General features: G+C 41.7%; 1 protein-coding gene across 1 annotated transcript; it reads left to right on the top strand.

Annotated features, from left to right (window-relative positions):
- Positions 1-374: 374 nt before the first annotated feature.
- LOC144680447 (repulsive guidance molecule A-like) lies at positions 375-11,569 on the top strand. The gene is made up of 4 exons (XM_078541411.1): positions 375-578; positions 832-934; positions 3,017-3,516; positions 10,411-11,569. The coding sequence occupies exons 2-4, from the start codon at positions 850-852 to the stop codon at positions 11,113-11,115; spliced, it is 1,290 nt and encodes a 429-aa protein (XP_078397537.1). The 5' UTR covers positions 375-578; positions 832-849; the 3' UTR covers positions 11,116-11,569.
- The last annotated feature ends 1,828 nt before the right edge of the window (positions 11,570-13,397 follow it).

Below are 13,397 nucleotides of genomic sequence, written 5' to 3'. Positions count from 1 at the left end.
TTTCAGGTGATAGAATATTTGCTTCAACCTAAGCTCAAAACAGCCTGTTTTAAATTCTCTTCTTTATCACTTTTTCTTCATGCAATAAAAATCAAGACTCATTGAAATCTCTTCTACTGTAGCTAATTTTTATCCCTAGACTCCAAAATGCTCGGACTCCTTACCTCCTTCAGTCTTAAACATCAAGCTTGATGTCAGTTCCAATACTTGCTAGTTTGTCTAATCTTCCCTCTGTTTTTCAGGTCTGTTGTTGTTTGGCATCGTGGACCTTGGCTGCTTCACTTTTCTTTCACAATGATAAAAGCTGTATCGCAGATTAATTATTATCTATTCTGCATATTTACACAGAAGTAGACATTTCACTTTCCCTAAACAGATAAAGTCCAGGGATGCATGGGGTACACAGGCAGTCAGTGCTGAATGAGGACATTGACAGTTTTAACTGTATCTGAACATTTTAAATAATTGTTTAGAAATGGGATGGACGCACCATTTAGGCAGATGTACAACCAAAAGTAATGAATACATAAAATGAGAAAGGATCAAGCATGACAAAGGACTAGGCATCCAATCAGATCGTAAGTACAAAACTATTCTGATAGGTTTACATATAACGGTCTATTTGCTGTTGCATGTGAGTACTGCATCCACGGCAAGTAGAAATGATCTAATGTGTGAATGGATTGTGAGGGGTAATGATGGTGTTTGGGGTGCAGGGTGAGGAGTAATGATGGTGCAGCGGGGCTGTAATGTGAAGAGTAATGATGGTGTATCGTTGGAATGTGAGGGGTAATGACTGTTTTGAACCTTGCTCTTTGCTCTATCACTCAGAGGTGCTCATTGAAAATTATGGAGACATTCAGCTCCCGTACTTCACAGCAATCGCAACTTATTGCATTCAGGATCATGCTGGTCTACCATTTCTGTAATACAGGTAAATATCTTAATTACAGTTCACACTGAGAATGAATTGTACATGTGTGTTTGTCTGCAGGTGCATGTACATGCTCACACCTATGATAAGATGCATGCAAATACACGTAAGACTGTACCTACATCTTGACTTCAATAAAAATAAAAAATCAGGTGGAATGTTGACTCTCTGTCACCCATTTTACACTATCGTACAAAGACCAAATCTACTTTAATGAGTTTGAGTAGATGATGGTACGAAGAGGTTGATCCTTGTATCCTGGGAGACGATTTATTAAAGAAAGACTCACATTTATATACCGTAACCACTGTTGTCTCAAAGAACTTCACAGCCAATGATGTATTTCTGAAATGTTGGCCAGGATTTTCCGGCCCCAGTGACGGATGTGGTGAGCCATGAAAATCTCCGTTAACTTCGGCAGGACCAGAAGATCCTGCCAGCAGGAGGGGCCAGAAAAACCCACTAGTCGTCACTCTTATAATTTAGGAAATGTAGTAACCAATATGCACAAAGCAAACTCCCACAAACAACAATGACTAGATAATCTGTAAGATGTTGATTGAGGGATAGATAATGACCTGGCAAACTCCTTTGTTCTACTTTGAGCAAGTGCCATGGAATCTTTCACGTTCACCCTTGCTTTAACATCTTTCACCTCCAACAATGCTGCATTTGCTCTGTCCTGCTCTGAAGTATCAGCATCAATATTTTTTTTCAAGCCTTGGAGTGGGACTTGAACTCAGAACCCATATCACTGAGAGATAAGAGTGCGACTAACTAAGCCATAGCTAACACAATGTTCCAGGCACTCACCATGCAAAGTCATACTTTGTATAAACTTTAACAATTTTACTGTACCACTCAAAAAGGAAAGTTGTTGCAGACATGAAGCAGAGTTAAGGAAGGAGCCATAGAATGACTTCAAAGTTTAGGATGAACAAGAAAGTAATGTTCAGTTAAACATTGGGAGCAGTTGTTTTGACAAAAGATGGGAAGACTAGAGAAATGTTGTGATGGGGAGAGACAAGGTACTTACAGTATTATTACTGATTTACTCTCAGTTCCACTCTGCCTTCAGTGATATTAATGATTTTTACCTCATTTTCAGTGTACATGTGGTCTTATGAATGATTTTCTTGTCAGTTCCAATGTACCTGTGTGATATTCATGATTTATTTTCCTCAAGCTCCAGTGTACATGTGACATTATTAATTTTTTTGTTAGTCTCAGTCCCAATATACCTGTGGTGTTATTAATGAATTTTTTGACAAAATGATCTCACTCCCTATAACAGCACTGTGGGTGTACCTACACCACATGGACTGCTGTGGTTCAAGAAGGCAGCTCACCGCGACCTTCTCAAGGGCAACTAGGGATGTGCAATAGATGTTCGCCTTGCATGTGAGTGACACTCACATCCCAAGAACAAATAAAAAAAGCATAGTGTTCATGTTACTGAACTTGATAGTTAGAGACCGGGAAAAATTCAAACTCAAAACATTCAAATTCCATTATGGCAGCTGGTGAATGTAAATTCAATTAATTAAATAAACCTGGAATTTTAAAACAGCTACTATCAGCAACGGTGGCAATAAAATTCCCAGATTATCATAAAGACACATCTGGTTCATGAATATCCTCCAGGGAAGGAAATCTACTGTCCTTACCTGTTTTGTCCTATATGTGACTCCAAATTCACAGCAATGTGGCTGACTCTTAACTGGCCCCCTGGCGTGGTCTGGCAGGCCATGCGGTATTTAAAAAGCAGCTCACTGCCCCCTTCCGAAAGGCAATTCGGGATAGGCAATGAATGCTGGCCTTGCCAGAGATGCCCACAACGCATGAATGAATTAAAAAAGTCCCAGTGTATCTGTGGTGTTACTAATGATTTTTACCCTCAGTTCCAGTGTACCTGTGATGTTATTAATGATTTTTACCCTCAATCTTAGTGCACCTGAGGTCTAAGCATTGATTTCCGCCAATAGTTGAGCTGTACTTGTGGAGATATGAATGATTAATATGCCCAGTTAATATGTTGCTGCGTTGTTACTGAGGATTCTTAACCCTTAATGTCATTTGCAGTAATGTCGCAATGCAAGATTCTTCGATGCAATTCTGAATATGTTTTTGCAACGAACCAGCTCGATGATTCTTTGAATGAAGACTATTGTATCGCTTTACGATCTTACTCACTCTGTACCCAACGAACTGCTTGGTTCTGCCGCGGTGACCTGGCGTACCATTCTGCTGTGCAAGGAATTGAGGACTTAATGATCCAGCATAATTGCTCCAAGGAAGGAGCAGTCTCACTACCTCGTCCACGCGTCCCAGTTGATAATCAGGAAAATTCGCACCTGCCAGACACCTGCAAATATGAAAAGAGCTTTTACTTTAAACAGCGCCAGAAACCGACCTACCTGCACTGTGATGTCTTTGGAAGTCTTCACATTAGGACATTTTACAATGATTTTCAGACATGCAGAGTTCAGGGTGCCTGGCCAGTGATTGACAACAATTACCTATCTGTGCAAATGACTAATGTGCCTGTCTTCCCACATTACAATATATCAACAATCAGCAAGGTGATGATTGAGGAGTGTTTTAAACATTAGAATATAAGAAATCGGAGCAGGATTAGGCTATATGTCCCCTTGAGCCTTCACTGCCTTTCAATAGGATCATTGCTAATCTTTGACTTCAACTCCACTTTTCTGTCTAATCCTTGGATTCCCTCGAACCCAAAAATCTAGCATTCTCAGCCTTGAGTATGTTATTTAATGACAGCATCCATAGATAGGATAGAAAATTCCAAAGATTTAGGATCCTTCGAGTGAAGGAATTTCTCCTTATCCCAGTCCCAAATGGCTGACCCCTTATCTTGTGGCTATGGGCCCAGTTTCAGACTCCCCAGCCAGGGGAAGTAGCTCTCTCATTCTTCTGCTTCTCATTCTTCTAAACTCCAGAGTATAAACCTATTCTACCGAATCTCTCCTTATAGGATAACCTCCCAATCCCAGGAATCAATCTAGTGAGCCTTTGTTGCACTGCCTGTAAGGCAAGTATATCCTCCCTATGTATGGAGATCAAAACTGTACACAGTACTCCAGGTGCCGTCTCACCAAAGCTCTGTAAGATTACTGCATGATTTCCCGACTCTTGTACTTGAACCTCCTTGCAATAAAGGCTAACATACCATTTGCCTTCCTAATTGCTTACTATGCCTGGATTTTAACTTTCTGTATTTTGTGCAGAAGGATTCTCAGCTCCCTCTGAACACCAATATTTAATAGTTTCTCACTGTTTAAAAAATATTCTGTTTTTTCTACTCTTCAATTTGATAATCTCTCAGTTACTCACATTACTCTCCATTTACCCCGTTCTTGCACACTCCCTTGACCTATCTATGTTGCTTTGCAAACTCCTCACAGGTCCTCCTCACAGCCTGCTTTGCCACCCAGCTTTGTATCATCAGCAAACTGGATAGAGGGAAAGTGAAAAAAGAAATAATAGCAGCCAAGAGAGAATATGAAAAGAGACTGGCAGCCAACATAACAGGGAACCCAAAGTCTGCTATAGGCATACAAATAGCAAAAAGGTGGTAAAAAGAGGAGTTGGGCCAATTAGGGAAGTAAAGGAGATTCACACATGGAGGCAGGAGGCATGGCTAATGTACTATTTGCATTTGTCTTGACCAAGGAAGAAGATGCTGTGAAAATCATAGTGAAAGAGGAAGTCACTGATACTAGAGGGTTAAACATTGATGAACAGGAGATATCAGAAAGGCTGTCTGTACTTAAAGTTGATAAGTCACCTGAGTTCAGGGATGCATTCGAGGAGACTGAGGGAAGTGCCACACAACAGGCTTGTCAGTAAAGTTGAAACCCATGAAATAAAAGGGACAGGAACAGCATGGATTCAAAGGGAAAAGTGGTGGATGGCTGTTTTTCAGACTGGAGGAGGGGATATGGTAGGGTTCCCCAGGTACTGGTAATGGGACCACTGCCATTCTCAATCTAAATAAATGACCTAGATTTGGGTGTGCAAGATGCAATTTCAAAACTTGCAGATGACACAAAACTTATATTGTGAACTGTGGCAATGGTAGTGATCGATTTGAACAGGACAAAAACAGGCTGGTGGACTTGGCGGACATGTGGCAGATGAAATTTAATGCAGAGAGGTGTGGTAGGAATAATGAGGAAAGGCAACATAAGATAAAGGATCCAATTCTAAAGAGGGTGCAGGATGAGAGGGACCCAGGGGTATAGGTGCACAACTCGTTGAAGATGGTGGGGCAGGCTGAGAAAGTGCTTAATTACGCAAATGGAATCCTGGGCTTTATAAATAGAGGCATCGCGTATAAAATTAAGGGGCAGAATTTTACATTCATCCACACAGTGCTGGGTTTGTAGGCAAGGGGTGCTTAAAATTCCTCTGATGGCCTTCTCACTGGATTCTCGCCTATCTCGAACTCTCTGCAACTTTACAGCAGGACGGGCCATGCCAAGGCTGGTCCACCTGCCTTTGCCCCAATTCAGGCCCCTAAATGGCTAATTAATGACCACCTAAGGGCCGTTTCCCACCCAGCCTCAATTTTCAGGCTGGCAGAAGGAGTTGAGGCGCGGGGGTGGTCACACTGCTCAGGCTTCCAGCGGAGTGCTGGGGGAGGGGGTTGCGCCTCCATCAATGGCCTCCTTTTAACATTGGGTGCCCACCCAAAACGTCTGACCCCTGCAAGCACTTCCCCTCCCCCCAACTCCACGATCCTGCCCTCTCCACCAGTAACTGCCACCCATCCCCCTCACCCAACACCTCGAGGCCTCAACCCTCCCAGCCCTGCCCGAAGACCCCCGAACTTACCTGGGACTGGGACTTAGATTCGGGGAACTGCTAGTAGTCCCAGTCCTGTCCACTGCAGCCAGCTCTCTGAGCAAGACCTGCTCCCGTCTGAGGAGCAGAAATCCCATCTGCAGTCAATTAACGCTTGGAGCACTAAGTGACTGCGGGGCAGTGAGTATCAGTGTGGATGGGTTGGCCACCGAGTCTTTGGGTGGCGGAAAAGGAAACCCTACCATCCTAAAAACCCTGGCCAGGGAAGTTATGGTCAATCCTCATAAAACACTGGTATGGCCTCAACTGGAGTATTGTGCCCAATCCCAAGCACCACACCTTAAGAAAGATATGAAGGCATTGGAGAGGGTGCAAAAAAGCTTTATGAAAATGAATGAGGAACTTCAGTTATGTAGATAGATTGGAGAAACTGGGATAGTTCTTCTTAGAGGAGGGAAGGTTGAAGGGAGATTTGATCGAGGTGTTCAAAATCATGAAGTATCTGGACAGAATAAATGGAGAGAAATTTTTTCTATTGGTGGAAGGATTGAGAACCAAAGGAGACTGACTTAAAGTGATTGGTAAAAAAAACAAGGCAACATAAGGAAATGCAGCATCTGGTTACGATTTGGAATGCACTGCCTGACGGTGTGGTGAAGACAGATTCAATCGTGGTTTTCAAAATGGAATTGAATAATTATCTTAAGAGAAAAGATTTGCAGGGCTACGAGGAAAGGACAACAGAGTGGGACTAGTTGAGTTGCTCTCAAAGAGAGCCAGCATGGACACGATGGACTGAATTTCCTCCCTCAGTGCTGCAACCATGACATTCCATCCCTTCATCTACATCATTAGCTTAGATTGTAAATAGCTCAAGCCCCAGCAGAATTCCATGCAGAACCCCTCTGATAACAACCTGTCAATCTGAAAATGGTCCATTTATTCCTGGTCTAATATTTCTAATTAACCCTCCCTCATTACGCAAGGCAAGATCTAAAATAGTTTGTTTCCTCATTGGTTTGATGATGTATTGATCTGGAAAACAGACTTAAATGCATTCCATGAACTCATCCTTCTAGCTACCATTGCCAATTTGATTTGTTCAGTCAAAAGTGAGATTAAAGTACCTCATGATTATTGCATCACCTTTGTTACAAGCTCCTCTTATTTCATGATTCGTACACTGTCCATCAGTACAATAACTGTGAGTGATATGAGGTGATGGTGGTATAGTGGTAATGTTACTGGCCTAGTAAGCCAAACAACTAGTTTAATGCTGTGGGAACATAGGTTCAAATCCCACCATGATAGTTAGTTCAATTAAAAAATCTGGAATATAAAGCTAGACTCAGTAATGATGACCATGGCAGCTTTCATTGATTATTATAACCAATGTCCTCGAGGGAAAGAAATTTGCCATCTTTACCTGGTCTGGCCCATCCTATAGGTGACTCTTAATTGCCCTCTTAAATAGCATAAAACACCACTTAGTTCATCGGCAAAGAGGGATGGGCATCAAATGATGCCCTTATCACATGAAATAATTTTTAAAAAAGGCCTATAAATTATTCCCACCAGTCTTTTTCCAATCCTTGTTGTTTCTTATCTCCAATCATACTGATTCTACTTCCTAATTTTCTGATCCAATATCCTTCCTCATCCTGTCCTTATTTCATCCTTTATTATCAGGGCTATCACCACCCACATCCCACGCCCACACACCACAACCCACTCCACACCTCTGCCTTTTCCACTTTGTCCATCTTTTCTCAAGTACCCTGAAATATTTAGTTCTCAAACTTGGTCACCATGCAATTGCATCTCTATAATATCTTTTAGATAAAACCTGTTTATCTCTATTTGTGCCATTAATTTGCCTATGTTGTTATGAATGCTTAATGCGTTCAGATTAAGAGTTTTTGGTTTTAACTTTTTACCATTTCCCCCTGATTTGATCTTATTCACTGCTGCACAATTCTAGATAAAGTCCCAGTTCCGTCCTGTCAAGCTCTGTTTATCTTCACCTAAATTGCTACACTCCACATGTCCTTGACTATCCTCTTTAGATTTATAAATTTCCCCTCACTTATACTCTTCCCCCCACACCCCTGCCCTTGTTGTAGCTGAAAGCCCTATCTACAGGCCTTGCTATTCGATTCGCCAGACACTGATCTCTGCTGATCTTAAGAGGAATCTGTCCCAATGGAACAGCTCCCACTTTCCCCAGTTTTGGTGCCAATGCCCCATGAATTGAATTGTGTAGTGAGACCTACCATTGCTAATATAGTACACTGAAAAATTAGCACATCTAATTAGATTCAACTTAGTTTCTCTTTGATGTTGTCTAATTGGCTTGTGTTAACAGTCACTAACAGAATGGTGTTAATATTCAGTAACAACAACTTGTACTTCTATAGTGCCTTTAATGTGGTCAAACATCTTAAGGCCAAGTGTTATCAAACAAAATTTGACACTGAGCTACACAGGGAAAGATGAGGCAAAATGACCAAAAGCTTGACCAAAGCAGCAGGATTTAAGGAGCAAGGAGAAAAGTGAGGGAGACAGGCAGAGAGGTTTAGAGAGTGAATTCCAGGACTTGTGGCCTGAGTGTGTAGCTGTATGGCTGAGAGTGATGGGGCATTTAAAATCTGGGACGCGTGAAGAGACCAGAATTGGAGGAGTGCAGATATTTTGGAGGGTTGTAGAGCTTCAGGAAGTTACAAATAATAGGGAAGGGCAAAGCCATGGAGGGATTTGAAACCAAGGATGAGAATTTTAAAATTGAGGCGTTGCTTAACTGGGAGCCATTGTAGGCCAGTGAAGATAAAGATGATAGGTGAATGGGAAATGGTGTGAGTTCGGGGAAGGGCAGCATAGTTTTGGATGACTTCTGGAGTAACAGAATTATGTTAATATTCAGTAATAGAAAACTTTTAATGGTCAGAGAAAGACGTTGATATTCAATTACAGATTGGTTAACAGTCACTAAGAAAAGGGTGATCAGGGTAACTAACATGGTCACCTAGAGAATTATGTTAATATTCAGAGAAAAAGAATGGTGTTAACAGTCACTAATGGAATGGTGTTAATGTTTACTAAAAGAATAGTGAAAATGTTTACTAATAGAATGGTGTTAACTTTCAGTAACAGAATGGATTTAATGTTCACAAACAGAATTCAATTAATGTTTACTAACAGAATAGCGATAGTGGTCACTAATAGAATTGTGTTAATGTTCAGTAAGGCAATGATATTAACAGTCACTAAGAGAAACACGTTGATATTCAGTAACAGAAGGATGTTAACAGTTACTAAGATAATTAAGTTACTAAGAGAAGGGTTCACTAACTTAAAGGAGTTAATGGTCATGAAGAGGATGATGTTAACATTCAATGACAGAGAGGTGGTCATGTTCAATAACTGAATCATATTAACAGTCAATAAGACAATGGTGCAACTGTTTACCAGCAGAAGAGTGTTGATGGTGACTAATGGGTCTGATGATAATGATGATTGGTTATTAGTTGGCCTCATTGTCCCTGTGTTAGTGAGGGGACAAAATCAGATGGTAGTGAATGAGTGAGGAGCAGCGAATGAAGAGAGAAATGGCAATTTTAATGCTGGTCAAAAGCCTGAAACCAAGTTTGAGGGCTGTTAAACTCACCCGCGAGACTCACTTACCACCATCCCACATCCATCATGCAGGTTCAATTTTTACCTGTTCTTCTGAGCAGGCAGGAGGACTCCCGTTGGAAACTGGGTAGTGGGTGCCCCGTTAAATATGCTGATCAGGTTCCAATGAAGTTACCGGAGTACAGCAGCTTTTACTTTTTTGGCTCCTCTGGCAGGAGAGGAAGTGTTTATGCTTCCCCTACCCCCATATCCCCCTATCCCACCTGATCAACTTATCTGAGTTCTTTGGTGCCTGGGAGATTGAACGCCTAGCTGCCTTACAGTCTCCGGGTGGGAAACAGGCTGGTTATATGAGATGAGGTCCAGATGTTAAAATCACACAGGCCTGATGCAGCCAAGGTCAGGATTGTCTGCCGTCCCTGACCATTTGAGTCCCTCCTCAAGTTAAAATTGGGGCTAGAGTGTAAATGAAGAACAGAGAGTGAGTGAGCTGAGTGGAGTAAGTAAATAAGACAGTAAGTGACAAAGGGCAGACAATGAATGAGGAACAGAAAGTGGGGTAACACAAAGTCAGAACAGAGTAAGTGAGGAAGAAAGAGTGGGTGTCAATAGGCAGCATATAAGAAGCTGTGAAAGATAAGCAGAGTATGTGAAAGTAAGGAAGAGTGAGTGTGAGCAACAGAGATACAATGAGATACAGAATGTGTGTGAGTAAAAAACAGAATGTAAAAGGCAGAGAATGAGAGGAAAACTGAAAGTGAATGAGAAATGTTCAGTAAGTGAGAAGCACAGAGTACCAGGAAGGGAGGGAGGAAAAGAACATGAGTAAGGAGCACTGAATAGGATGAGCAAAGTGATTATAAAAGCAAAAATGAATGAGGAACAAAGTGAGTGAGTAACCAAGAACAAAAGTGGAGTGCTTCATAGAGTGTGAGTGACAGAGAGTGAAAATCTGAGTCATTCACAGGATGCAAGGTTCAGAGATTAATGATTTCTTTCTCATTGATTTTCAGGTTACTGCTATTTTCAAAAACTCCAAGGAATGCATTGACCAGAAAGTGTATCAAGCTGAAATTGGCAATGTTCCGGCTGCATTTGTAGATGGGTCTGTAAATGGTGGTGATAGAAATGGGGCCAACAGTCTGGTGATCAAGGAAAAGTTGGATGCTGGCCATGTAGAGATCCAGGCGAGTTACATTGGTACAACCCTGATAGTGCGGCAGGTAGGACAGCACCTGAGCTTTGCCATCCTCATGCCTGAGGAAGTAGCAAGCTCACACACACAGGAGCAGGACCTGCAGCTCTGTGCATCAGGCTGTCCGTTCACAGAAAGACTTCCCTGGAACTCCCCCGTCTACACTGCAGAAGGCGCCAAAGCCAAATGCAAAGAGGGGCTGCTGGTGGAAGATGTCTACTTTGAATTTTGTGTCTTTGATATCCTGGTGACTGGTGATCCCAATGTTTCATTAGCAGCATTCAGGGCTGTGGAAGATGCTAAAATGTTACACCCAGATAAGGAGACATTTCACGTGTTCAGAAATGGTGTGTCTGGCAGGCCAACCCTCTGCTGTGTGCTTCTGTTGGCTTCTGTGCTGTGGTCACTATCTATGCAAAAAACAACCATTCCTGTAAAGTCTGGGGCTTTAAATACAGGGCCAGCGAGTGATTCAGAACTCAGACCTTATAGCTGTTACCCAAGACTGAGTGCCCATGTCTGAGCCGGACCCAGTCTTGCAGCTTTTCATTTCTTGGTTTATTCAACCATTTTGAACATCAAAACAAAACAGGTACTTCAGTGACTGAGCCTCCTTCAAATGTACCAAGACCCTCTGGGTATTTGATATTTAACCCAAAAACACTCGACTCGATGTATTTAGATGTATCAGCTCATAAAATAATGCACATGCCCCAACTGTCATGTCAGAGATCTACCCACACACAGGCCTGTCAAATATCCACCCACACACAGGCCTGTGCAGTCAGGAATCCACTTGTACACAGCCCTGTGAAATAAAGTGTGCACTGAAGTGTAAGCTTTACAATGTAGAATCTTTAGAGTAGAATGGCTGAATCAACTTGCTAACTTAGAAAATGTTATCTCTGAAACAAAGAAAACAGCATTTTGGCACATGAATAATAATGCCACAGTAGCATCTTAAAATGTCTAAGACACTTCACAGAGAAAGAAGAAATGGCACTGCATATTGTCGTGTTTTACAATGATATCAAGGCAGTGATCACTCATAAGGGATTGGGTAAACATGGTAATAGATTAACCTTAATTTATTAAGGCTAGGTACATGAGAACAGATATACGTGGGCATAAAGCTTGAAGACATCAGCAGTGCTGTGTGCTATGTTCTGTATAACTATTTGTAATGTTCAATTACTATTACATACATTTTTTTGTTTATTCATTGGGTGCTAGGCCAGCATTTATTACCCCACACCCTTATTGCTGTGGGCCTAGAGTCACATGTAGGCCAGACCAGCAGATTTCCTTCCCTAAAGGGCACAAGTGAACCAGATGGGTTTTTACAACAATGGTTTCATGGTCAGTTATCATTAGACTTTTTTTAATTCCTGATTTTTATTGGATTCAAATTCTATCATCTGCTGTGATAGGATTTGAACCCAGGTCCCCAGAGCATTACACTGAGTCTATGGATTACTAGTCCAGCAACAATACCAGTATGCCATTGCATCTCTGATGAATCTATGCATCTTTAAAACATAGAGGGTAATCTGCTGCTACACCCAGATCTTGTAATGGTAACCTTAATTGCTACAGTGATCTGTGGGATTGTCATTCTTGAATGTTGTTCCTGGTTGCATTTTGGATCTTGTCCTTGTGGTTGAGGGTCTGGAATGGATATGGTTTGTCTTTGGTTACGCCTCATTTCGCTTTTGTGTCTGATGACTTTATAGGGTCTTGGTTCGTAGCAAATCCTTGTCAACTCAGCTGGTTGCCATGTACCTTCTGTGAGATCCTGGATGTGAATTTGTTTCAGTCTGACCAGAATGTCAAGGGTCGGCTCATGGTCATTTATTAAGACTAGGCACATGAGAACAGATATACATGGGTATAAAGCTTAAAGACATTGCCAGCAGAGCTGTGTGCAGTGTTCTTCTCACAGGCCAAAGTGAAACAGAGACTGGATCACAGGACACACTTCCCTTCTGGTGATGGCATGCTGCTATCTCTTAAAGACATATCACAACACATAAAATTGGGGAATATTAGACCAAAGGTGCGGCCAATTAGATAGGTCTTAAGAAGACATGTAAATTTGGGGAGAATGGCAGATAAGTTTAGGCAAGGGCCAGAGTTTAGAGGAATAAAATGTTGGAACATGGTCACAGAGCTAAGATGAGGCAAATGGATGGAGTTGTAAAAGAGTATTTTAAATTTTATGTGCTTTGGGACAGTGTAAATCAGCAAAAAATTGGAGCAATCAACAAGTGAGACACAGTGGGAAACAGTATCAGGGCAGTGGAATTTTGAACAAGTTGGGGCTTTTCACAGGAGGGTTGGAAAGGCTGATAACCAAAGTGCCAGCAAGATCAATTTTGGAAATAACAAAAGCATGGTTTAGAGTTTGGGCTATGCTGTGAGTGAGAAAAGGGTGGAGATGAACGATATTGTGGAGATGGAAGTTTTCCGCATGGTGATCGAAACACAGCTCTGAGCTGAGCAGGATGCCATTAATGTACATCATGTGTTGCAGCCTGATCGAGCAGTTGGCAAGCAAGGGAGTAAATCCCAAATTTAACTCAATATAAGTGCTGCAGTTTCATTAGTTGTCTGTAAACCTTAAAGGAAGAACTAAGTTATTTTTTAATATAAACAGATTATGTGATTTGTTCAGTTATGTGTGTGACAGTGAGTCATTTTTAAGAATTGTCAACAGTCCTTCAAAGCCAGCAAGGTCACCAGGGACATTTAAGGAGCTGAAGCTCTCTGAATTTGTATGCCGGGACCATTTCACCTACACAAAAG

The sequence above is a fragment of the Cetorhinus maximus genome, chromosome 5 (genome assembly GCF_964194155.1).
Source record: "Cetorhinus maximus chromosome 5, sCetMax3.hap1.1, whole genome shotgun sequence".
Lineage (NCBI taxonomy): Eukaryota > Metazoa > Chordata > Chondrichthyes > Lamniformes > Cetorhinidae > Cetorhinus > Cetorhinus maximus.
Note: the sequence above shows the minus strand (reverse complement) of the source record. Positions and strands in the feature narration are given on the sequence as shown.

Coding starts and splice junctions, on each gene's coding strand:
- LOC144680447 (XM_078541411.1), top strand. CDS start 850: ATGGAGACATTCAGCTCCCGTACTTCACAGCAATCGCAACTTATTGCA. Junction 935..3,016: donor CTACCATTTCTGTAATACAG/GTAAATATCTTA, acceptor TGTCATTTGCAG/TAATGTCGCAATGCAAGATT. Junction 3,517..10,410: donor ATATATCAACAATCAGCAAG/GTGATGATTGAG, acceptor ATTGATTTTCAG/GTTACTGCTATTTTCAAAAA.